The 26,099-nt window shown below is 45.3% G+C and overlaps 1 protein-coding gene across 1 annotated transcript in view; it reads left to right on the top strand.

Moving 5' to 3' along the window:
* The first annotated feature begins 15,881 nt into the window (after window positions 1–15,881).
* AFF4 (AF4/FMR2 family member 4) overlaps window positions 15,882–26,099 on the top strand; it is a 29,982-nt gene continuing 19,764 nt past the window's right edge. Inside the window, exons 1-5 of the mRNA XM_026045762.1 lie at window positions 15,882–16,003; window positions 18,737–18,863; window positions 19,615–20,406; window positions 21,740–21,784; window positions 22,733–22,819. Coding sequence (XP_025901547.1) covers window positions 18,741–18,863; window positions 19,615–20,406; window positions 21,740–21,784; window positions 22,733–22,819 — 1,047 coding nt within the window. The 5' untranslated portion in view covers window positions 15,882–16,003; window positions 18,737–18,740. The remainder of the gene's footprint in view (window positions 16,004–18,736; window positions 18,864–19,614; window positions 20,407–21,739; window positions 21,785–22,732; window positions 22,820–26,099) is intronic.

The following is a 26,099-nucleotide window of genomic DNA, read 5'->3' as shown; positions in this document are numbered from 1 at the left end:
CAGAACCAGGAAGAGGTTTTTGGGTGCCCTAAATGAAATCATGTTACAGTCATTAGAGATTCATGGTTTTTATATATATATATATATATATATATATATTTAGGAAGAGTCCTTAATAAATAGAGATTTTGCTATCAAATAGATTGGCTTTAAAGGAAATGATTCAATGTACCTTTGCCTTATGGATTTAATTTGGTTTATAAATTTGTGCTTGTATATATTTTTAACCAGACACGTGATACAGATTTTCATAGTTTAATTTTGAGATATGCAAATGTGTATGATAATACAATGTACAATACAGAAGATAAGCTTGACTGTTGAAAATGGCACCAACAAAACATCTTTTTAAAAACATTATATACATCTGTTAGGAAGTTATTTATTTTTAATTTTCTGCTCCTCTATGATAAAGTAGTACTTTCTCAAATGAGTTCTCTGCTCCCTAACCACTAATATAAAGTACCTGAGTCTGTTTTCAAATGTCAAATAATCCATTAAAATGTATTAGAAATTTTGATTAATTGGATCAAAAAAGGAAGTTTTTATTTTCTCTCCTGGTTCCTGTAATCAGCGTATCTAAATATTTAATCAAAGAGACAGCTTAAGATGAGAGGTCCCATTTTAAAAACGGGGAAAACTTGCACAAATCTGAGACGAACTGAAGCGGGATGAGAGAATTGAAGGGTTAGAGGGCACTGACAACCTGATGACTGGTGAAGATCTGGTAATTACCTTGCATGCCTAAAATGAGATTTTTATCCCAGAATCTGAGGAAATGGCRCCCTTCACAGGTTGGTTCTGAAGTCCTTTTCTAAAAATAAACTAAATTTATTTATTAAATTTATTTATTTGTTTTTTCACTAGCAGTACATGACATCAAAAGTAAGCTGTATTTGATATCATGGTTGCGGGACAGTGAAGCGAGATACTGCTGTGAATTTACCCAAAGTCTCAAAAAAGAGTCAGGAAACTTTAACATAACGTTAAATACAAGATTAGATAGTTTAATTTGAAAGTATTCGCTTTAATATGGTGTGTTGCTCGCTTAAAGTGCGTTGGTGAGGGCGCTAGTGCTGTGCGTGTGAGGAGGCCTGYGGGGGGGCGGCAGGGGCCTTGCCCCGCGGTCCGTTGGGCTCCATTGGGCTCCGTTGGGCTCCGTTCCGCTCCGTTCTGCGGTTTGTTACGTAAGCGGCTGCCCCACGATTCCTTCTGCCGCCGCGTGGGACAGCAGCTCTGGGGTCTCTGGGCCCGGACACCCTCGTAGCCAAGGCCCCGCGGGGGGCAGCCACCGTGAGTCGCGGCCATGGGGAGCCCTTCACCCCGGCGCCACGGCCGTGGGGTGCCCTTCGCCCCGCTGCTGTTCGTGCCCGTCCCTGGGGGGTGCTGAGGGCTTTTGGCCAGAAACTGGGAACAAAACTGTGCGCTGCCTCGTTCAAGGGCTGTGCCTCGCTGCCCTGCCTCGTGCCGAGGGCTGTGACCGTCCGTGCGGCTGAGGGCAGCGAGTGTCCCCCTCGCTGCGGGGCAGGGAGCTCGCCCCAGGCGCCCGGCTGCGTTGGCAGAGGGAGATTTTTGGCCGTTTTGGTAATGGAAAACGGTCCCCGGGCGGCGGGGGGCGATGACTAACGTCTCCTCAGGCGCGGCAGCCGCTCGCTCCGCCTGGGCAGCGCGAAGCGAGGCGCGGGGGGGCTGTTTGGGAAGGAGTTTATGGGAACGAATAAGATCTCGGGCCTCGTTTACCACGCGTTTGGGCGAGAGGGAAACGGGAGGGGCGCCGCTAACGGCCGCGGGGGCGGGGCCGCCCGGTACGTCACGAGCCGCTCCCCCTCCCGCCGGTACGGGGCGGTGTCACGTGCGCGGCGGCGGGGCGGGGCGGCGCGGGGGCTGCCGGGTAATCCGGCTGCGGGAGGAGGCCGCAGCGGGCGCGGGGCGCGGAGCGGCTGCCCGGGCCCACGTCGCCGCCGCCGCCACCCGCACGGGGCCGCGCGGCCCCGGCCGCCATGGAGCCCTGCGGGGCCGCCCGCCTCTGCCGCCCGTGAGCCGCGCGCCCCGGCACGGCGCCTCGCCGCCTCCCTCCCTGCCCCGCCTCGCCTTGGCCGGGCCTACCCGGCCGCTCCTGCCGCCCGTGGCGCAGCCGGGACATGGTGCGGGCCTAGCAGCGGGAGCCCAGGTGAGACGCGGCCCGTGCGCAGAGCGGGGCGGCCTCGGCGGGCCGGGCCGAGAGGAGGAGGAGGAGGAGGAGGAGGAGGAGGAAGGGGGGCGGCCCGGCCCGGCCTGGCCCAGTCCGGTCTGGTCCGGCCCGGCCCGCAGCAGCCCCCGCTCCTCAGGGAGGCGAAGCCCCCGCGGCACCTGCGGGAAGAGCGGCCCGCGGGGCCGGCGCGGCGCCTTCCCGCGGCCGCCGAGTTTAATCCCGTCCCTCTCATGGGCGTCAGGGCTTTGTTCCTTCCTGCTCGGCCCCTGCCGCYGAGGCTGCTCGGGGGCGGCCGCGGCCCTGGCCCCGCGCGTGGGACCGGCAGCGCGGAGGCCGCCCCGGCTGCCGACGCATCCCTCGAGCGCGTGGCCGTTATGTAAATCGTCCGTGGCCAAGAGTTGGGTTTGGTAGCCCAGACAGCAGCGTCTTCGGTTCCTTGAGTGAAGGAGGATGGGTCCCTCTCTTCACGAGCCCAGAAACGCTTTGAAACTTGTCCTTTGTGCACTTACAATAGCTTTTCAATCCAACGTTTATACCTCAGGTACAGCCTGAAAACCTGTTGTCCCGATGCAAAGACAGTTCCGCTTGGCGAGCCCGGGCTGCCCTGTCCCAGCCCCGCCGGGCCCCCGGCTCCRTCGGTCACTGTGTGTGAAGCCTGCGGTGCTCTCGAACGTTCACGGTTGCAGGGCGGTGAGCGCCGCCTCCCCTCGCGYTCTGCCGTGAGCCCAGCGGGCACCTAGCCCGGCACTGTGCCTTTGAAACYACTTCGTTCTCTTCAACCATCTACCTTTATTTTTCACGGTGTTGTTTTCAAATCCCTGCTGGTCGTTGCGCTTCTCACGAGTGTGTTTCTGATTTCCTGMGTTTCTCTAGAACTTCTGGATACTTCCCTTAAATCCCTGAGATGGATTGCCATGGAGCCCGGGGCGTTATTGTGAAATAAGGTCCAGTCAAGTGATTTGAAGGAGTGGTTGGAAACTCGGTTTGTCATTTAGTATCTTGTGTGATGAGAGCAACGTTATTAAAGCTGCGGTTGCTCTTGTGTCCTCTGCCTCAGCGAGGTGTGATTCCTGCAAGTGTGCGCTCACACACGTAGGGCAGGCCCTAAATGTGTGCCGGGCTGGCACRGAGGTATGTCACGCTTGTAGTGATAATTCTGCAGCTTTTATTTATTTATTTATTGGTCATTAACAGGAAATGCATTTTTCCTAGCAGGCRTTATTAATATATTGGCTTTATTGACATAGCAGTTTTGTTACTCAGTTATGATTTCCTAGCCTCTGAGCAACATGTTGATACCTTTGTACAAGAGCAAATTCTTTCCTTTTGAGCTGTTTTGCCAGACATAAAAGAACAGAGTAAATTTCAACTCCAGTCTCAGAAATGGTTTCAATTCCCTACAGTTTTCTTTAAAGATCTTTCCAGTTCTCATTTTGCCACCTTTCTCATGTACAGTTCTCATTTTGCCACCTTTCTCGTGTACACTATAAGAGAGAAAATGAGTGCACAGGGTAGCTTGTTTGTTTGGTTTTGTTTTCCCAAGTTTTGTGCAAGAAACCACACAGCAAAAAAGTCACTGAAAAGATGACATCTACGTATAGTTGCTTTGCATTCCTCCCAGTTGTAATGACCTGGACTTAACAGAACTTGACAACTTTGGTGAAATATCCCATAACATGTAGATTTTCTTTTTAGTAAGCTACAGTAAGTGCATGCTTATGTATAGTTATTGTCCAGCTATGTAATGAAAAAGCCTCTGTATTTTATCTTTAAAAGCTATGMGGTTTGCATTTGGAGGGATTTTAATCGAAATATGTTGCAGTGGGAACATACAGTAACTTCAGAGCTGGTGGACAGAAAGTTGGCCTGCGTTCCTTTAGTTTTTCCCTCTTTCCCTCACTCGCAGCTGCCGGCCYGGCCGCTCTGCTCCGTTTTCCCCAGCGGTTGCTCCTGGGTGTTAGATGTGACCAGGGACATACATGGCTTGTGCCCTACTGTGGGAGGGAGCACTTTGCSGCAGCTTTTGGGGCAGACAGGGGACTCTGCAAGCAAATGATGGGTGATGAAACGCCTTCCCTATCCCGTGTTTTCTGTGCTGACAGCAGTTGCCATAATTGCTTCTCTTTCCTATGTTTCTGTCTTTTACACTCCTCCTCCTGTCTTGTATGTTTTTTTAATGTTTCCTACTCTTATTTTTTGCTTAGGTCAACAGAAAGCTGCAGTGTAGAGGAAGAAGTGTTAATGGGTGATGTATGCGTCTGAGCCTAGTCTTGAGAGTAAAGACATGAAATTAGTAGCTGCCCTTTGGGTAGATCTTGGCAGTGTTGCAGAGGACGTGGAAAAACTCCACTGCCTTCCAAGAGGCCTCGTCTGTCTGCGGCAACGTGTGTGCAGAGCTGGGAGGAAAGTTAGTCGTACATATCTGGAGTCTACCTGTCTGAGGATGTGAAAACAACCTTGAGGCTTTAGTGGCTCTGAGGTTTCTCTTCTGCAGTAATTGTTCTCAGTCGCACCATTTCAGATTGTTACTCACATGTGGTTTGTTCTACAGGCATATTTCTCTTCCACTGAGGTACTCTAGTCTCACAGGTGGCTTCAGTGTAGGCCAAGGAATAACCTGAGTCCACCTCTCTTCTCCACAGCATTTGATTTCTGTGTCTTCCTTGGGCTCTCTCAAGAAAGAAGCAGTGTCACCTGTGCTTAAGCAGGGACTATTCCGAGTTGCAGGGTCTGGAGAGATGCTGTGGTGAAGGGGGCCTCTCTGGAGATGAGTCAGGAAACTTTAACAGGTTGCRCGTAGCTAGAGCAATGTAAAATGTATGTAAAATATATTGCTAACTGTATTAAAATACAAAATAACAAATTGCAGTCATAGAATTGCAAAACTAAAGATGAAAGATCTTATCTGGCAGTTATTCTTCTCTTGCAAGATGGTTCCTTCTCTAGAGCCTCTAATGACTAACAAGATGCGCTTAACCTTGTGAAATGATAGGGTTTCTGTCACTGCTTAAGAAATATAACTGTACAGGGTAGTGCTTCCTTCTCTCATAGAGCTTTTCTCTTGAGTTTAGTCAGCCTAAGTTTTTAAAGTACTGCTGCTTTCATACTGGCTATTTTTCTCCGGTTCTATCCCAGATTTATTTTTATTGTAGCCCTTTAGCTGTATGAATTCCTCTGGAATTATGCTTTCCCATCGCTGGCCGTGTCTCTTCTCAGAAGTCAGTGTGATGCTGCCCGTGCCGTGCAGAGGTGCCCAGCCCAGCTGCCTCCAGCAGGATCCCGTCCCTGGGTCGGTGCCGGCGCCGTTCGCGCAGTCCAAAATTCCTTTTTCCCGTTGGGCTGTCGTAGCGCCTGCCTTGGGGCCTGCCGCCTCCCCGGGCGCCCTCGCGCTTACTGCTCTCCAAGTTTATTTCTCCAGCTTCGTGCTTCAAACCTCCCTTTCCCCTGCTCTAGTAAACTATATTTTTTTTCCCGAGCATATTGTTCTCTAAGATGTTATGTCTCTTGTTCTTACACAATTTGTTAATTATTTTGCTGATGAATGTAGCAGCAGTGTCAGGTACCAACAGAAAAATAGGATATTTTTATGTTTTGTGCAGTACAAACACTGAATGAGTGTTTTTGCCCTGAAAACTTGTGTTAGTTTCTCCTTTTAGCAGGTTTCTTACAAGGTGCAGCTTTGCCTGCCCCTCTTCCTCTTGAAGCTTGGTACCAATCACTAGATACCCTCCTCACATCCCCTTTTATTCATCCCTGTTTATTATAGCTCATTTTATATTTTATTCTTGTCATAACTTTTATTGGCAACCTAAATACCAAATATGTTGCTTCTTCATGATTTATAATTAACTAAATATAGAATACTCTAACTAATGGTGAAATACTGTAAGGGCCATTTTTTTGGGACAGATTTCTTGACCTCCCCAAATTCATAGAGCTAATAGTTCTGCCGCTCTGTCTATCTGTCTTTACCATTTGGGGGTCATAAAAGCAATGTTTGCTTGTAATGTTTTGCCCATTACAAAGGAGGAAAAAAAAAAAAAAAAAAAAAAAGGCTTTAAGATACTTTTTCTATGGCCTGGACTTTAGACTTCCCTTAGCTTTTTAATTCAGTGACTTGTTAGTGGAGGGACAGAAGGGAATTACTGGGAATGTATGCACTCCTTTGTAAACTCATCGTAACAGATGTGCTGTGGTTGGAAAGGGTGTCAGGAAAGGGATCCCTGAACTCCGTGCTTTAAACTCAGTAACTTTTACTGAATATGGTGCCACAAGGGAAGAGGCATCTGGGTTTCAATAGGCTGCAACTTTGTAGTCTCCTGGAGACAGAAGTAAATACTTAGTAGCTCRCTATAATTCAACCATACATCATGGGCATTGTTTGATGCCTGCTCTGAATGCTGCAAATGGTTATGGTCACTACTAACCTTTCTAAGAGATGGTGCTTTAACTTTGTTTTAACAAGCCCCGTATGTTTCTCTTGCAGAGTGGCCTCTTTTAGTGATCAGGTGTCATCTATTGGAGCAATGCCTGGCGCTCTAAATTAGTGAAAATGAGAAGTGGAAACTAAAACATGTATCTCACTTTCCAAGTGACTTCTCCCTGTGCAGTGCAGTTAACTGGATGGTTATGCCTGTATTTCAAGCAGAATTAACTTGTAGCTGCCTCTGTGCTGTTTGATCCCTGTTGCACTTAGGAACCATGTCTTAGGCTGCAGTTTTTTCCAATCTCACCATTTCTACCCTTACGCTGTCTGGATCCCAGCTCCTTGTTCCCTGCCTCTGCTCTTGCCGATGGTCCTGCTGTGAGTTCCTGTCCTCTTGCCTTGTCCACGTGCATCATCTCCTGCTGTCCTGGGTTACACGAGGAGTGTCCTTACATCCAGTGTGAGGGGTCAGAGCAGGACGAGCCCTGGAGGTGCTGGGGGGTCAAGGAGCATCCCCAAGTGTGAGATTGGTCCTGCTTCCCTCCCTTCSCTCCCTTCCCTGGCGGTGGATTTCAAATGCAGAAGCCAATAATTATATGTGAGAGGTGGTCTGGCTGCTCTTGTAGCTGCACGTGGTGTACGGATCCCAAGGTGCAGGGCACCTGTCTGTGGCCAGGTGTATCTTCCTAGATAAACATCCCAGCATCCTAAAGCCCAGGTAAGGCAGGGTAAGCCTAGCAGATCCTCCGGCATCAGAAAATCGGGGAGCCAGTTGTGGCTTTATTTGCCAGAGCAGATGTTTGTATTGGATGTTCCCCCTGACTTTGTTTTAGGGCTGTGTAGAGGAAATAACAACAGGCAGAAAATGTAGAAGGCACTTTACATAGCATAATACTGTTGCAAGTTCTAAGTGAGTAATTAGTATTTATTTTGATAGTCTGGAATAATTTATATAAATGTTTACTTCAGAATACTGAATATATACTTCAACACGTGTGACCATCTATGCTAAAGTTACTACAAGTGCTCAGCAGCTGGCCACAACTGTCCTCCTCTGAGTCACATTCACATTTTTTTTTGTTTCTGCAATTAATTTAATTTCTAAGAGATGTTAAAAAGATTTCAGTGATGGAAGTGCTTACGTGGTTCTAATCAGGTTTTGGTGTGCACAAATCATGAAAGCAAGTAGGATGAGGAGATAAGAGCCCACACTTCCCTACAGTTTGGCTGAGGAACAGTTAATGGAGTATCTTGTCTATAGGGGAGGGTAAGCCAGAAGAATACAAAAACCCAACAGAATATATATAAAAATATGCTGRATGATCCTATATGGATAAAGAGCTTGCTGATTGTTCTTGTTGCCTCTGTTGGTTTTGGGTGGGTTTTTGTAGTTTTCTCGGGGTGAGACATCACATCTGCTGTGAGGTGCGTCCCATTCGGTTGCCTGACGGGTATTGGTTGCATTTGGCTGCTGAAATTTGGTGACCGCTGCATTTAGTTATATTCTTATGCTGCTAATAGAATTAATGAGCATAACATGAAACTATTAAAACCTTGTTCTAACATGGTGAAAACTACAGCATAGATTGGCTTTAAAAGATAAAGGGTGAAAAGGCTTTTTTGAGAGCAGTGATTACTTCTCCTGTAATATCAGCACCAATTACAATTAATGAGGACAAAATACAAGTAAGGAGGTTCTGCTGTGACACTTTTTGGGCAATAATTACCAGAAATATGTTTTACTAAGAAAGAGTCTGAACAAATAGTCTTCAGCTTAAATTAATATATCACTAATAAGCTCATAAGAAAAGACTTTTCTTGTTTCCTTTTTCTTCGTGTTCCCCTAATTTATTTATTTATTAGTGAAGAAAACAAATTACAGTCTTTTATGGGTAAGTGAAGCAAGATCCATGTGCAACTGACATTTAAAGATGCTTTCGCAGGGTCCTTTTCACCTGCCTAACTGGCCCAAATAACTTTTTGGACTTTTTGATTGTTTTTGTTTGTTTTGACAAATCCTCTTTCTTTTTTTTTTGTTGTTGTTTTTTTTTTTTTTTTGTTTTTTTTTGGTCTTTTCTCTGTTTGCTGACACAGTGATGGAGAAATGAGCACATCTTCTTACTATCAGGGTCTGGTCAAAGGAATGTTAAAATACTTCTTTCAGTCGTGATTTACTGACAAACTGAAAAACTACTGCTGGTCAAAAACACTCTCAATGTGGGTTTCACTTCAGGAGGAGATAAGTAGAAAATCTGGATCTCATTGGCTGATAAAATGAGGGAGCTTCAACTGGCAGGACGTTACTTTATTCATGCGCTTTGTTATTAACCCATTGTACAGCCTAACATTGTTAAGTGATTATTTTTACCTAAGTGGTGAATCATACATTGGAAATGACTAATCTGAACTTGTATCATAATGCTCTGGGATGGTAAGTAGAATCCAATTAACCCACAAAAGCAATTGAAAGCAGGTGCTGTGTGCCAGATGCCAAGGAAAGGCAAAACAGCTGAAGTGAAGTAGTTTGTTTGGCCACCAGGTCCTTCCAGGTTTTAAAATGTGCACATTTCTCACCCAATTTCAGCTGCAGGGAGAAAACTGTTTTTTAACCACATCAGTGATTGGGTTTATTTTCAGCATTGAAGGCAGTAACACTTAGACCGAGCAACTTGCAGTGGATGATGAAGTATTTTCAGGCAGTGAAGAAGGGAGTCCGCTTTGCTAACGTGCCCGTGTGACTCCCSTTGGCACTTGTAGCCCTGACCCCTTTGCCTCGTTACTGTTTGATCATCCCACTTCTTAACACTTCAGCTGCAAAAATGCTGCTTATGCACTTTAAAATAAATTATCACAGCTTACACATTGCTCACAATCATTACAGATTGTCTTCATATGGCTCATTTTATAATGTGAGCCTCAGATCATTTTTCACTTCATTAAACWTAATCTTTGTGCCGGCTGACCACCTGCTGAAAGGAATTAGAGGGCAGGCCCCTGCACTGGTGTTGCTGGTGAGACGGAGCTGCCTCTGAACCGCCAGTGGGCAGAGCTTGCGGTGCCAGCACCGCTGCCTGGCACACAGAAACACAGCAGCCCTGGCCGGGGCTGCTTTTCCACACTTGGAGCACCTGGGTGCCATGGTAATTAGGAATTAATTAAGCCAGGATTTCATAGGACTCCCTCCACTTTGCTTATTGCAGTATTTTGAACTCTTTGGGAATGCAAGGCCTTTTTTGTCCTTGTAGCACTTGAAGGCAGCTTTATCTGCTGATAGCRCTTCAAGCCTTGGAATAAACTGTTGGGAGTGGAAGTGTCTGCCTGGACTGCAGTTGTGCGCTCTGAGCTCACCTATGGCACCAAGTGTGGCAYTAAGTGAAATTCAGCTGAGTTTTGGCAAGTTCTTTAAAGTGGCTTGTGTTTTATTTCATGCTAGAAAAAAAAATCTCTAACCTTTCTATTGGCAAGATTCATGGAGTCTTGCTGATTTTTAAATCATACTTGTTCAAGCTTTRTCTAGCTTGTCTGCTTGTAATTGGAGCTATAACCAGCTGACTTACAAATTGATATATGCTGAGTGCCATTAGGATCATCAGTTTTGCACTTCTTTTTGTCTGTCAAATCTTTTAAGTTCTATTTAAAAAACAAACATTAGGAAGAAAGGTCTGAGCAGCCCATGCAGCACTCTTCCTAGGCCAGCAAACACAGAMCTTCTGCCGGGAGTGAGCGCGTTACCCCTGGTGTGTGGAGGATAATTTATATCATTTTTCTGTAATGTGATGCACTATGAAGGACTCGGAAGTGTCTTGGGACAGGATGTGTGTGTGGCAGAGCTCTGTCGCGCTTGTGGGCTGGGAGAGGCCCCACACGAGCTGGGGGCCAAATCGTATCAGCCTGCTGGAGAAACGCCTGAAAATGCCACTTTTGCTTTGCCTTGTAGCATATTCCCGGCCATCCCACATGGGGAATGGGATAGTGGCAATGTTACAGAGCAGGACCCTGCACCGCTTGTGTGCTGAACGTGGAGCTGCCAGCCACACGCGGGAGGAGCCAGGCAAAGAGGCCCTTCAGGAGACTTGTTTTTCTTACTATAAATACTGAAGCGAAAGATAAGATATAAGGGATGGTAAAAAGCTGTAAGAATTTAAAAAACAACCCCCCTAAAACAAATCCAGGAAGCCCCACGGAGAGGGGAGAGGTGTCGGTGGCCGCACGGGGAGCGCGGAGCGGCGCCCGGCTGGGCAGGCGGCCAGCGCGCCAGCCAYGGCTGCTGCAGAGCCGAGCTTTCATTAAAAGGGTTGGTGCGGCTAAATTAATATTTACCAACCGTGTTCCTGAAACACTTGATGCTTTGTTAAGTGGTTTGATACTCAGTGGTTGCAGAGTTGGGKTTTTTTTCCAGTTTTTCTCAGTTATCTGCTAGCAGGAAACGTAAAATACCAATACCAAAGTCACGAAGGGGCAGTAGGAAAGGTGGTGGTGGTTGTTTTTTTGCACTAGTGTTTGTGGCTTTTCTGCTGAATTTCAGCCTAGCTCTGAAGGTAGCTCTGGTCACTTCCCACTTGCAAGATTTTTTGCTTTGCAAATCTTAAAAGGTTTAGCAAGCAATAATGAATTTGGTAAGCTTGTTGGATAGTAGTCAGAGCAGGAAATTGGGAATGAGAATTAAAATTCCTGTTTTCTGGCAGCCCAAATTCCAGATTTCAGAAAGTCTGTAGACTCAACCAACTTTCACAACTGAAAACCCTCCAGCACGCTGAAGCCCCGGTCTGCTGGCAGAGACGTTGGCTCTTGGCTGGCTCTAAGGAGCCGCTTTCCAAAAGCGCCGCAGCGGCGCCTGCGCTCGGCCCTCGGCGCTACCACGGGCTGCGGTTTGGGGGTCCCGCCGCCCCCCTTGTGCAGCTTGGGCTGCCGGACACGCTTGCAGCCCCCCGGGACCTCGCTCGGGCCTGGTTTGTGCACAGAGCTGCTGCTCCCTCCCTCTGCCCGCTGCACAAAGGGCACGGATGCCCCTTAGTGCTGCCTTCTTTGTTCTGCGCAGGTAGGCACACGAGTGCAGCGCGTAACTTGATATTTTCAGTGTTGGAACTTTAAGAGGAGAAGCGTGACATTGGTCAAGTCTGTATTTCCTGCCAACTGCTACGGACAAAGCCCACCTATAAAGCTAATGCCAGGAGTTTGTTTTTTCTCTCTCTTCTTTTTTAAAGGTTGCTCCTTCCTGCCCTCTGATGCTGATATGACTGCCTAGTGGGGCTATGGCATATATTCAATCATAAATTTGCACTGAAAATAAACCTGCCCCCCAAACCCATGTATTTTTAAGCTGGCCAGGTCTCCCTGCTGGTGCCACTGCCTGTCCGGGCAGGACTGTGCATGGAACCAGGACAGGGATGGGGATGGGGACAGGAGCTGGCGGGGCCTTTGCAATGGAGGGTGCTTGGGGCCACAACCTCCTGCTGCTTCAAATTAGAAAATTGTCCTTTGTTTTAGGCGCCCAGGGAAGCTGGACACAGGATGCATTAATAGCTCCAAATATTTTATTGCTGAGGCTTGTGAAGCTCTATCAGATGGAAGTCATGTTTACGAAACAAGCTGTGTTTGCACGGGGAAGGGAAGAGGCCCCGATGTTGCTGGTGTTCAAACATCTGCATGAGTGGAAGAGAACTTGCTCTCCACATGCCTGCCAAGGGCTGAGCGCCTCATGCAGCAGCTTAGTTGTTATCTCAAAGCCTGAGCTGTGTTTTAGTACACTGGTCCAGCAGGATGCATTAAACTTGGTTGCAATAGCAAGCTTAAGAAATGTCTGCCTTGTGAGCAAGTGCAGATGGGTGATTTTTGCACAAAACTGGAGGAAGTGGTGGTTAAGTGTAGATAATTCATGGGAAAATCTTTTTCCCTCCTTAGCTTTTCTGCACCCTTGTTGAAATAGGGGAAGGATGTGAGCCTTGAAATGCCATGAATTTCCCTTTCCTAGTTAATCTTATAGTTGATGGGACTTGATTAGAACATAATAGACTGTTTGAAGTCTCGCACAAGACATCCTTATCAGAGAGTCTCTGCAAAGTGAGTCCTTCCCTAATGGCAATGCCAAGGAGTTCACAGGGCTCCAGCGCAACGATGCCCTTTATGAAAGCAAATTAATGGGAGGAAGTCAGAGCTGTAATAGCCCGATTAATGTTAGATGTCTGAATAACGATTGCTTAATAAAATTTAAACACCAATTGTCTTGGCTTCAAAGTTTAAACAGAAGAACATGTAGGCACAGGAATCAGTTATTAAATTTCTGCCCAATTAAACTGCAGAATATTGTTGGGAAACAGTATTATCATATGCTTTGGTTAGCCTGTGTGGACATGAAAAAATTGCATGTAAAAACGGTGTTTGTGGTTACGTCTTTGCACTGCACTTCATTATGGAGTATTCTTGGTCTTGAGAATTCAAAAAGATGAGAAGAATGTTCTAATCCCAAACTGAATTGGGTTGAAATGCGCTGAATTGAGAGTTGTATGAGAAACTAAACTTTGTTTTCAGTGGATGGCAATTTTTTTTTTCCTGAAATGTGGGGCATCAGAAGCACAGCTTTAAATTATATTAAGAAGAGTGTACCTGTCTTGGTTAAGAAACCCAGCCCTGCTAATACAGCCCTGCAAACAGCTGTAGTGTTGCAAGACAAAGGCAGCAAAGGCGAGCGCGGGGGGAGGCAGCGCCAAAAGCGCCGAGGGGAGCGCGGGGCCTGCGCCCACCGAGCACCTCGTGCACCCAGGTCTTACTGGAGCACGAGCCTGGGCTTGAAGTTGGGGTTATCTACCCCAGAACAGGACAGGTTTTGCAGGTGACGCCTCGGCTGTTCCATAGTGTTCAGATTTTAGACATTCCCCTCTCCTTAGCGAGTCAGTCCCATCATTGCTCCCGAGTCATCCCTCTCTCCAGCCGCTTTGTGGCCGATAGAAGGGCAGCCGCATCATCTCTCCCGCTGCTGTTTGGGTCTGCTGAGAGCGAGGCAGCGAGCAGGAATTGTGCCATGAGTCACTAGGTTCCCATATTTTTCTATCTTTTCTGTAGGGACAGCACAACAAGGAGGGTCTCAAGCTGATGSCCTGTGTGCAGCTCCACTCTCCAGGGAGAGAGAAGCTGGGAGCTTTTTTTCCAAGAGCTTGGCAGATTTATGGACTCTTCCAGTCTATAAATGGGATAGAAAGGAGACAAATAGTCAGGACTGAGAGCTTTAGGTCTGCCTTTTTTCGAAGGAGGTAGAGGGTGAGTGGGAGAATCTAGGTGATAAAACTGGAGAGTGGGATGCAATTACTGGCACCTTCATTTGGCCAGGACATTGGAATTAACCGGCTGCCGAGGCAGGAATTGCCAGAGGCCTTGCAGGGTGTCACAGCTTGGGGGGTTGCGCTTGGCACGGCAGTGAGTCCACCTGGAGCCCATGGGCGCCCACAGCACCCGGCCCGTCGTGCGGGGCAGCCCTCCTGCAGCGCCCAYGCTGCCTGCTCCTGGCTTCCTGTTCTTAAGGTTCTGCCGCCCTTATAGCGTGCCCAGAACTGCTCATCTGCATTCCTGAGATCTGCCAGGCGCGGTCCTTGGCGTGAAGGTCGGCATGGATGGATACTACAAACGTGTCTGCTTACGTGAATGGTGCATCTCTTGTGCCTGTTTTGCTCTTGCATTGCCCAGGCCTTCTAAGGAACCTTGCAAAGCCGGGGCATCTCCCCGCTGGAGATGGAGTTATGTTAAAACAACCAAACCAAAGCTCCTACRTTCTCATCAAAACATCTAGGATGGCTCAAGTTTTCTTATCAGATACGTATGTGCTCTTGCTGTGCAGGTCTGCCTAACCATKAACTGATTGATTGATACTCAATTATAATTTTGGAAAGTTTTTGTTATGCCAAACTTCACATTTGTGAAGCAGATAAAGTTTGTGGTTGGAGCCACCCCAAGGTAAATACCCCTCCCTCAACAAAGAATCCTGTTTCTGTATTGATCCGAGCTGACGGAAAACTTCAGCCCTTGTGTCAGAAGGTGCCAGGAAAGCAAATATAATGGAATGCTTCTGTCTTTAGAGACTGTTTTTTTCCTGTTTCTCATCACGTAAAAATGGTTTGGATTTTCTGTCAATTCTTCTTAGTTTTGTTGCTTATTTCAATGTGTTGTAAAGCTTTGTGAAGACTGCTTTTGCTTATAGTGTTTTTGGAAAGACCTAGAATAACTTAAGTTTATTTTTGAAGTGTCTTTTATGTCTGCCAGTGTATGCCAGCAGATTCAGTGTCCAGTTCACAGAAATAGTGTATTTGTGACATTGATCATCTGTTAAACTTCACCTAGAGAAGCTTTTATGGTCTGGGTTATTTTTGTGCCAAGCTGTCTCATAGTGGTAGGAAATGTTTGACATTTTTACTTGATTTTACTTTTTAGGTTTTTTTAAAAAGAAAGCTAAAGTTCAAGACTTTCACTTTTGATAAATATTAAATATAGCTCTTGGCAACAGCAGAGCATATTCTGCTTTTGAGCATCACTTTTTCTTTTGTCCCGGGGTGATTATCTGATTCTCCCTCAATTTCTCCCTTAACGTTTCTTGCGTGGGTGCGTTTGCGCTGACGTGGACAGAAGAGCCTCGTGGGGCTGCGTGTGGCTGCCGCAGCAGGGCAATGCTGCTGGTACAACTGGGGATTTCTTCCCCCTCTTGCACCAAATGGGGAGCACGTCCCAAAAGGTGCCTGAGGGGCAGGGCTGGAAGGCAGCGGCTGCTGCGGGGAGGCAGAAGCAGCTTGAGGGTTTCACAACTGCTTGTGAAGTCCAAGGTTGTGGCTGCATGAGCAAACTGCAGCCAGAGCCAGGCCCTCTTTGGCCTGAGGATGAAYGGAAATGCCAAATAGGGGTTCATCAGAAGATGGAAACTGTTTCTGATGTGGATGATGTAAGTGATGCTCAACTGATTTGTGTGCTAAATATATTCAGAGCAGCGGTTAAAAACAGTTTCTTTGATTGAAAAATACACACAGTGAATTTTGCACCGCAAGTTTGTGCCAACTTCCCGCACGAGTTTCCGTCTTGCTCCTCCCTCCGGCGGGGTGTTGAGCCGGACAGGGGAGGTGTGCGCGGCAGGGACCGTATGGCACAAGGAACGACTCGAGCCCACCACGATTGTGTGCCCAAAAATGGCAGTATTGCTCTGTGCCTTTGGCCTGTTTACTCCTTTCTTTTAATCTTTGAATTTTTCCTTACCCAGATGTGGAAGTTAAGGTGACCGGGTCCTTGCGGCGGGGGCAGTAGTTTGGTGGCCCTTAGCCTGGCTCTGCCCCTCCTGRGAGCTCCTGCTTTCGCCCAGGCCTCCGAGGACGAGGAGAAGGGAACTTTCRGCAGGATCCGCTTAATAGCAGCAGGTACAACCTAAGTTCTTCCTCTTCCCCTTTGGAAGCTARAGGAGAGCACAGGGGTCCCTGCTCGGGGCCACCTCGGGCCCTGYGCGTGGGTGGGAGAAGCCTCAGCCCAGCCCTGTGCTCGTGGACACGTGAGGACTCAGAACCGGGATCCCCTCGGCTTTGGAGGGCAGGGAACAAAGCCTGGCAAAAAACTTCATTTGAATCACCACTTTTCCCTGTTTACGGTGTATTAAAGCAACTGTTTATGATGACAGGTTTCCTCTGAAAGCTTTGTGCTGTTTGTTGACCAAAATTAGTTGCTAACAATACTGGTTTGGTAGAGGTGCCATAGTCCTTTGCTTCTCAAAGTGCTTCTGCTGCATCCTGCTCCTGCGCTTGGGCTCATTCAGCTGTTTTTCATGGCTGTGCAAGATAAGAATTACGAAGTTGTCTGCAGCCAGAGCTCAGAGCCCACCAAACCACCAGCTAGGGCTTCCTCTGCTTATGTTTCTGGTGCCGGTGGGATTTTAGTAGCTCAGTACCTGCTGTAGGCACCTGAAACACCCCTGCCCACAGAGGGAGAGGATCAGAAAGCAGCAAGCGTAACGGGGATCCCTCCGAGCTACTGGCTCTAATAACCCCCTCTCCATTGAGTTTAAATGCCGACCTGCAGCGATGTTTTGTCTTTTACTGCACTGCACGAGGCTGGTGAGGGGTAGCAAAAAATCCACTTAGCTGGTATAATATTCCTGACGACTAATTGGCATTGACTGTTGGGGCCACAGTAACTGGTTGGACTCCAGCTCTGATCTCGGTGAGTTCCTGCTCCAGAGGCCCTTCCAGGCACAACCTTGTTCCAAGTGGCCACGACTTGTTTCCTTCCCCCAAAGAGCAGGAGTAAATATTGATAGAGTTTTGGAAGATGATGCCTAGCTCTGTAACAGCTAATAGAGATCTCTTTGTTAATATTTAATCCTCTATTTACAAAATCTTAATGTAAAGCTTTTAATTAAAAGTTATAAGCATGTAGATGTACAGCTGTATTTAATTGACTGTGTTGGCATATCTACACAAATAGCTATTCTGAGGTAGGTGAGCGCACTTCTGCTCCCTGCCTAATGCTTTGCCCTTAGTAGTAAAAAGCCATCGATTCGACCTGCTCCAGGTGACTTTAACTGATCAGTGTCTACAATTAAATCTGATTGTGTCAGTGACTAAATCCCATACTTAGATTCAGGTCATACTGGGGTACTATCTGAAAAAAAAATAGCTCTTAAGCTTCTGGAGCAAGTTCACATTTTGCTGGCCACATCCCAGTGAAAGTTCCCCTCTCAATAAGCAGAACCAGTGTGTGCTTGSAGTAGTTCAGCTGGTTTTAGCATGACTGGAGAGGAAAAAACTTCGTTTTCACATATAAGTTAAAAGTTACAGGCTCCATATCAACATATGCTAAGGCATGCACTTTGTTTACATTGCAAATACTGCAGGGAAGTGCAGCTATCTGTTGCCTTAAAAGAATGAAATACTTAAATTTATATTGAGCATTTATTCTTTTTTTGGCATCCCCTTAAATTTCATTATACTCAGGCTAGTAGACAACATGAAGCCAAATGAATAAGAAATAAGGTTAAAATAAATAATTTCAAGATGAGAAGGCTTGCATTAGAAAAATGAGTGATAGGTTCAAGTCTTGTTTGCAGTGGAATAGCTGTTTTTGCGCAGCTTCCAAATTAATGTTTTTGTAAACATGTTGAAAATAATCAGGCAGTTGTCTCAAAACAAGAAATGACTTTGTGAGCAGATGGCTTTTCCAGTTCGGGCTGCAGAGTGCAAGGACACTACTGCTTTTCTGAAAGCACCCACCATATTTTTGCAGATCAGTAAAGCAAATTTATGAATCTCTTGACATGAAGATAGAACCACCTGATTTATCATCTTTTTTTTTTGCTTACTTATGTAAGTCCTAATCTGAATTTTATCACACTCAATGGGGATTTCTTTTAAAACTTACTTTTTCTCATTGCCATTTGACATACTGCTGCTAAGTCAAGCAACAAGACCAGGGTGTGAGAGGGATGACATCCAGGTTCCTAATCCATGTTTTTCAGTAGGGTAATTCTGTATGGCCTAAGGCAAAAGGTTCAGTATTACCCCAACTTCAGTGAAATACTGTTTTGAGTAAAATTTCATTTGGGAGCTAGGGGGACCTGGAAACAACATCAAAGCTTGAGGTTGGATTATGGTAGAGGAAGGATGCCAAGAGAGGTGCATTAGGAACACAAATAAAAGCCAGTTTAAAGCAGAAGTCATGTGTTGAGTGGGTGGAGGATGAGAGAGCAAAACTGGGAACATTTTGGGGTGGGGGTAGTGAGCAGAGGAAAAAAAAGGGTAATTTTAGAAGTGAATGGCCAGTGAACTGCATGGATTGAAATAGTCTTAACGATTCTGCAGGTGAAATGTTTTGGAACAGTATTTTGCTCGAGAACTTTGTGTGTGGGTTTTTTTTTTAAATCACTACATAAATTATCAAATTATCAATAATAGAAATGGAAAATTGTCTGTAAATTGTGGATTACAGCTGTTCTAGGGGCCAGACTTTTAAATGGGGCGACCTTCTCCGTTTTGAGGAGGTGAGGTCAGAAGAGGGTTCTGAATGGAGCTTGTTATTCTGGCCAGGCAGGTACAGGGGGCTGGCCCTTTGCTTTCAGTCCTCCTCGCTTCCCTCTGTGATCAAAACTCTTGTTTTATTTGCAGCAACATGAACCGTGAAGACCGGAATGTGCTGCGTATGAAAGAAAGGGAAAGGCGAAATCAAGAAATTCAACAGGGTGAAGAGGCCTTTCCACCTAACTCTCCTCTCTTTGCTGAACCGTACAAAGTTGTGAGTTCATGCACCTCTTACAAAATCATTTTTTTGTAGCAGAAATCTTATGCAATGAATTTTTACAGGATTTTTTTAAAGCACAACTCTCTTGTCAGCTAGTATTTAAGCAGGACTTGAAGTAAGGATGGGCAGTTGATTACTAACCAGTTCTATCAGCAGATATGAAGTAATGCTTCTGATGGACTCCCTGCTTTGAAGGGAGTCAGGAAWGAGGCAATGAAACCCTAAAATCTTTTGGTTTTCTTCTGTCTTGCTACAGTGGCTTAAAACACTTAAACTGTTGTTTGTCTTATGGCAAATGGCTTTCGGGGGGGTTTTTTAACTTGCTGCCAATCTTTCTAACCTACAGTCAATGTAGTCCAGACTTGGGTAAGTCCAGAAATGGAATATTCCAAGTAGGAGCTTATTTTTAAATGCTGAAATACCTAATGTAGTGAAATGATCAGCTTTTTGGTATGGGAAATGCTGATACAGTTTTTCAGTTGTTCGATGTCAGCATAAGGCTAAGGAGGACTGTGGCTGAAGTGCATCTGCTCTTTGTGTTTGAGGAGGGTTAAGTTACAGCTTAAAAACCAAACTAGAAATAGGAATTGGAAACAGTAGCAAAAAAAGATATGGATGTTAACCGTAATTTCAGACATGTAATTCAGGTCAGCTGCAATAATTGTGTCAGGTCAATCTACTGAAAGTGAAGTTGTGACTTTTGTAACTCTGTTTTGCATTTGCTTTTTAAAAATGATTTTCGCAGACCAGCAAAGAAGACAAACTGTCTAGTCGTATTCAGAGCATGCTTGGAAATTACGATGAAATGACGGATCTCATAGGAGACAGATCGCTACAAAAGCTTGTTGGATTTCCCAAACCGACTGTACCMTCAACAGCTGAGGAAAAATCAACCCAAGGTTTCTTTGGTGAACAGAGACACAATGCCAGCTCGCACCAGAGCAGCAAATGGACTCCCGTAGGGCCAGCACCTAGCACTTCCTCCCAGTCTCAGAAACGGTCCTCGGGGTTGCAGAGCGGGCACAGCAGCCAGCGTGGCAGTGGCAATAACACTAGCAGTGGTGGCCAGAGACATGACCGTGACTCGTACAGTAGCAGCAGCAGCCGCAAAAAAAGCCAGCATGGATCAGAACACTCCAAATCCCGTTCTTCCAGCCCTGGAAAACCATCTGCTGTTTCCTCGCTGAGCTCCAGCCATTCTAGATCTCATGGAAACGATCATCACAACAAGGAACATCAACGCTCAAAATCCCCCCGGGATCCTGATGCCAGCTGGGACTCTCCCTCCCGTGTACCCTCATTTTCGAGTGGACAACACTCTAGTCAGTCTTTTCCACCTTCCCTCATGTCCAAGTCTAATTCAATGTTACAAAAACCCACTGCTTATGTAAGGCCAATGGATGGGCAGGAGTCCATGGAACCAAAGTTATCCTCTGAACACTACAGTAGTCAGACTCATAGCAGCAGCGTGAATGAGCTGAAGCCCAGCAGCAAAGCACACCTAACCAAGCTGAAAATACCCTCCCAGCCACTGGATGTAAGTTGCTACCGGTTTACTGCTCTGTTTCGGTTTTAGTGAAGCCTCCTCAGCCTGGAATCTTACAACTTAAAATCCCAGACTAACCAGAAAGTCGTTTTTAGTGAATAGGCTACTTTTTGTTAAAGCAAAATATCTTCCACTTCAGCAGTGAAAACCTGTGTTTTGCTTGGGAAGTGTGCAAATATCAATTTATTTTTTCCTTCTGCTTCTTCCACGTGAATGCCATGATTTTTATTGAGGAAAGGTTAATTTTAGCCTAGAGATGCTACTTTTCCTAGAGTCCTTCTCTAGTTAGAAGTTAGTGAAATAGCAGGATATCCACGAGGATGACAAGTTACCTGCATATCTTGTCTTTACTGTGGGCCRCGTTTTGTTAGCCTAGTGGGGCTATGTCTGCATAGATCAATTTCTTTGGCAGTGTGTGGCGATGGCTGCACATGAGGATGCCAGACCCAAAGCACACCAAACTGAATGGGTGCCAGATTTTTTTAATCATATATGTTGGATGCAAAACTATATTGGTTTAACAACTTYCAGGAGTTTGGCAGTTCTAGAGTCAACAGGGCATGGACTGAAGAACTGTTTGCCTAGAGGCCATGTGTCTGCTTAATAAAAAGTAATGCCATTGCATCTCCTATTAATTGCTGGAGTGGTGGAAACCAGAGAAAAGCTKTTGTAATTTGGACTTTAATAAAGAACAAATAAGAGCCAGAAAAACTGTAAGGCAAATCAGAAATAATTTATTTCCACATTGCTAAAGCCTTGAYGTGCTAATGCAGACCCAGTGAAAGGTGCAGTAACTTTGCTTCCTTCCTGCTTTTAGCAGTCAGGGGTGTAGGAAAKTCGTAGTTTCATAACTATTGCCTTCTCTATTTGTAAGCTGTAATGTATGTTTTACTTCTTAATACAGTCTATGTCATTACTTTGTGTTTACTGTCATGCATTTGAATTCCGAGGGCAAACAGTGGCTTCTTCCAGGAACTGACAGAAAGTTAAGATCCTCCTGCCCCTCCCCAGAAATTCTTACTAGCACTGGCTACCTAGGTTCACTCTAACTGCCAAGTGAAGTGGAAGAGGTTATTGTGGCAGTTTTATATATCTGATATATTTGCTTTTCATAACTGAATGTGAGTCATGCCATAAAAATATGGATCTATCTGCTATTAGAGTTAATGTTGCTGAAAAGAATTAGCAAGGTCTGTTTGTATCAGTATGAAGCCTGCATGAATCATGCTAAGTACTGCAATTTGTTTGTAACTGCTTTTAACCTCTGGGATCTTTTAAAGAACATTTGCTTTAAGAGACATTAATCCTGAGTTTTGATTTGTAGGCATCAGCTTCTGGTGATGTGAGTTGTGTGGATGAAATTCTAAAAGTAAGTTCTCTGGACTTTTGTTCATAATGTGTTTGTTGAAAATGCAGCCGCTGCTGGGGAGGTGGAAGGCACTCTGCCCGGGAAGGTGCCTCTTGCAGTCACCTCCACTGCAAGGCGTTCGAGGCTTCCTTTATTGCTCCTCTAAGGGAGGTGGACTGGGGAAAAGTCCACAAGTTGCMGGCCTGGCTGTGAGCTGCTGCTTGCATTGCCCGGCACGTCACTTCCTGGACACCCCATAACCTTCCTTTGCTTTAAGTCACTTCCCTTTTACTCAACTGGAATGAGCCATTTCTTCCACCACCGTACGGCTCTGACGATCTCATAACTTCTCTGGATGGTGACAACTTTCTACCCAGGCTATTTTCYCTAGTCTTGCGTCCCCTCCTATGATGACCTCATCCGATGTGTTTTATTGCGAGGGAAGCATCAGATTTCTCCCTGAACATTTGCACAGCTGACGGTCTGCTGTGACCATCAGTGCTCCATGTTTCTTGGAGGTGCTCTGGGGGAATACAGGATGCCTTTTCTTTCTTTCCCACCCCAGGCATTTGATTTCTGCTACTTCCCAAATTGTATAGGCTTCCCTTTCCACAGGAAGGAAAGAAACAGACCTCTTTCTATCCCTTTATCCTACATGCTCTTTTCACACTCTCTGACTTCTACTGCAGTTTATGTTCAGGCCAACCAGTTTTATTGATTTTAGGTCTTTCTGCTTCCTTTGTTACTGCATCTTAACTATTTGTTTTCATGGATAACAATTTAAGGTTTAGGTTGAAGTGCCAAATTTTATACACTTGGGAAATTAAGATGTGAATATAAAGTTTAGTGAAATGTGAATAATAAGCTGAAACTTGAGATGCAGAGTTATAATTTGAATGAGATTTGTAACTTTAAATCTTTGGACTGCTTTAAGGTTGTTAACGGCTTTTCTCTCTGATTCGGCTGCAGGAGATGACCCATTCTTGGCCTCCTCCACTGACTGCTATTCACACACCATGCAAAACAGAACCATCAAAGTTTCCTTTTCCAACAAAGGTCAGTGCCACAGTTAAATACTGAATGCTATTAAAGCAAGAGTAAGTGCTATTAAAGATCAGGGTTTTGCAGGATTTTTAAAATTCAATTCGGTGTAGTTACACATTTATTTCAGTGATCTGTATTCCTTTATCTCGCTTTACAACAGAATTTGTCAGCAGTAGCCTTGTGAAGATGTAGTTGTTTTTCCTCTCTCTCTCTGTTTTACACCAGCGATCTGCAAAGACATGTTCAGTAGATCTTTYCTTTTAAGCTTTTTTCAKAATTAATACCTTCTTCAGGGTGTTTCTGAAGTTGGAAAATGCCACTGAGATGTGTTCCCTGTTGGTGAAATGCTCTGTGACAATTTTGGTAGAAACAGGGAAGTGTTGCATTTACCTCCACCTCACAAAGTAATGGACCTGGGCTTGTAAGTGATATGAAATTTATARTACTTTTGTTGCAAACTGAATTTTCTCACAATTTTGATGTCCACGGGTAGTCCTATTAAATTTTACATTTTCAGTTACCCCAAAAAAAAAAAGGCATTCCGCTACAGAAGTTCTCTCAGATTATTTGTCTTGAGAGATCTCTTTCTAACTTCCCATATTCTTGATGACTACTGAGTGGTTTAAGCCATTAATTCTAAAAAGAAACAAGTCACCTCTTGGTGACATTGATGGCTTACGGTGTGTGTCCGGGAGCCCTGCCTGAGCCCACGTCTCTGAGGAAAGRGCTGGTCTTGCTCCCAGCTCTGTGTTCCCACCCTCGGCAGCATCTCCAAGCTCTTCTAGCTCACTAAAATGAAGATGAAAATTTCTTTTTTCTTTTTCTAAAAAAAAAGAAAAAGGGATTAAGTTATGGGGAAAAGAAATATTTTTTCCTGTTGGGTTAGTGGTTTGCATCACTCATAGAAGGGTCTCATGATTGCAAGGGCTGACACGGGGAGGGTAGAAATGYGGGAGGGGACTAGCAGAGGACTGTTTGGGCTGCCTGCAGAACTGCAGCCTAAAATCTTCCTCACAGGGAAGAGGAGATGGGTCTTCAGGGGCCTTTCCAGCAGGTTTCGCCCTTCCGCAAGGGCTGCCATTTTGCATTAAAGACATTTCAGGGGAGTGGTAAAAACAACTGCCAGCAAATGAAGGCAGGCCGCTGTGGGCCCCGCTGCTCGTCTCGGCTTGCACTTGGGATGTCGGCTTCGGAAATGACTTGGCTTCAGTGCTCCGGAGGTGCGCGCTGGCCTTCCCGCCAACAGAGAGCAGCTGGCTTTAAAGAGAACACACTGGCTTTAATTTATTTATATGTATTTTTTCTTTCCCTAGAAGAATGTTGTTACCTGTATGCAAAAGAGAACAAATTTTAAGAGAAAACTTCAGTTGCAACATCAGATCTGATATCATTCATAACAGCTTATTTCTGAAAAGGCTGATTGCAGACTGGAGTGATAAATGAGTTTTGGCAAATATGTTCAGGAGGCAGATACTGTGTTCACTGTATCCTGTTGAGATGAAAATCGACCAGGATGTATTGATAAACTGGGCATTCAAGTCCAAATTGTTAGTGTCAAATAATATATTTTTATTTTCAAATATGTATGTCAATTTACTGCACATAGTTGTACATCAGATTTAAAAATTATATYTTTAAATAAGCTTATGTAAACTTTGATTATTTATTGGTAATGCATAGAATCCACCTTGGATCCAAAGTAAATAACAAGCAAACTTAGTAGGAAAGATTAAAMTTCTGAGAAATGCAGTTCATGCAGGTAGGATGCAGAGTTGAAGCACGGCCGTTTATCTTAGATTGTATCGATTCATTTTTCCAAGGGAAGATGATGTGCAGGAGTGAAGCAGAGACTGCATTTAAATAGCAGTTGCTCTAGGTTAGATTAAGTAATTGCACTGTCGTGATTGGAGGTGCCATGGGGTTATTGGCAGATAAAGCTATCGCTGTGTAGAATTACATCTGTTAAGTCCTTGACTGAGAAATAGCGATAACTTAACATGTAATAGTTGATGGGCAGGGATTGTGCACTATTGCACAAATGTCCTAGCTCTTTAGCAACTGCAACTTACAGCACAGTGTTTTAGGGCAAGTCAGAACTGGTGACTTTGCCTTAAACTGCAGCTCCGCAGCCTGCGATATCTTGGAAGCTGCTGGGCAGGCAGGGTAGATAGCTGTGGGCTGCAACTTTAGCAAATACAGTGCGGTCGGAGATGGCTGACTCATTCGAGAATTCATGATTTGTTTTCCATATCTACTGATTACCAATACAAGATTTAACTTTGCAGTATAATCGTTCTGCAAAGTCAACACTTCTCTAAAATGTACTGGGACACTCTGACACAATTTCAGGCTATTTGGAAGCTCAGCAAACATGACCGCAAAAAATTGTGCTATTTATCTTTTTTAAAGGTGATTGCCACAGTCCTGCAGGCCGTCCTTTCCTAGCTGCAGAGCATTGCTGCTGTGCTTCCTGGTTGATCCAAATTGTTCCCCAAAACAGAATAGTGTGAAGTGGTTTAAGAAGCTTTTCTCACTGAGCTTTCTTATGTAATCCCACAGGTGGTCTTGCCATGTGAATGGTTCAACATTACTGTTTTMGCCTTCTCTCTTTCCATGATAGCATGTGTCCAAATTTGTGTTCGAAAGTCAAAGTAAAGGAGCTCTAATGCAGGAAGCATTGAATTACTGTTTGTAACTAGTTTGACAGGACTGAGATTTCTTGTTTTCAGCGTTTGTAACTGTTAGTTATAAGAGAATGTTTCCATGTATGCTCTGGTAATAGTTTGCAGCAGAGTGGGAAGAGATTTATGTTTAATCCAGGTGATTTACCTAGGTGAGCAGTTTGTTAATGCAGCTTTCTGAAAGGCTCCAGCTGCATCTCCTGCTTCCTTGTTGGCCAGAGGTCCCAGGCACCAAGTGCACTAGGTGCTGACCCGCCGAACAACCAGGCTGCTGCAGAGGGAGGAGGTTCAGGGGCCGCTGTCCCCTAGATCCCCGGAGCTGCAGCCTGTCCCCAGCTCCTTCCCTCCCCAGCTGTGCTCTAGTCCCAGGGCCTCTCGCTTGCCAGGGACTTGTAAATGCAGAGTGTGTGGCACTGCTCTCCGTTTGCCTTTTGAAGGCAAATCTAGAAACAAATCTCACTGTCTGGACTTAACATTATAATCTTAACAATGTAATGGTGAGTTTGATACATATTTATCTTGCATAAGTTCCTTTCGTTCAAGACTTCTTTGCTGTGTTATATAAAGCTAGGGAGAAAGAAACCTTTGGATTTTGTTTCTTTGCCAAAAAA

The sequence above is a fragment of the Nothoprocta perdicaria genome, unplaced genomic scaffold (assembly GCF_003342845.1).
Source record: "Nothoprocta perdicaria isolate Ctin4 unplaced genomic scaffold, notPer1 scaffold_107, whole genome shotgun sequence".
NCBI classification, from domain to species: domain Eukaryota; kingdom Metazoa; phylum Chordata; class Aves; order Tinamiformes; family Tinamidae; genus Nothoprocta; species Nothoprocta perdicaria.
The sequence above is the reverse complement of the archived record's forward strand: the minus strand, read 5'-3'. Positions and strand labels throughout refer to the sequence as shown.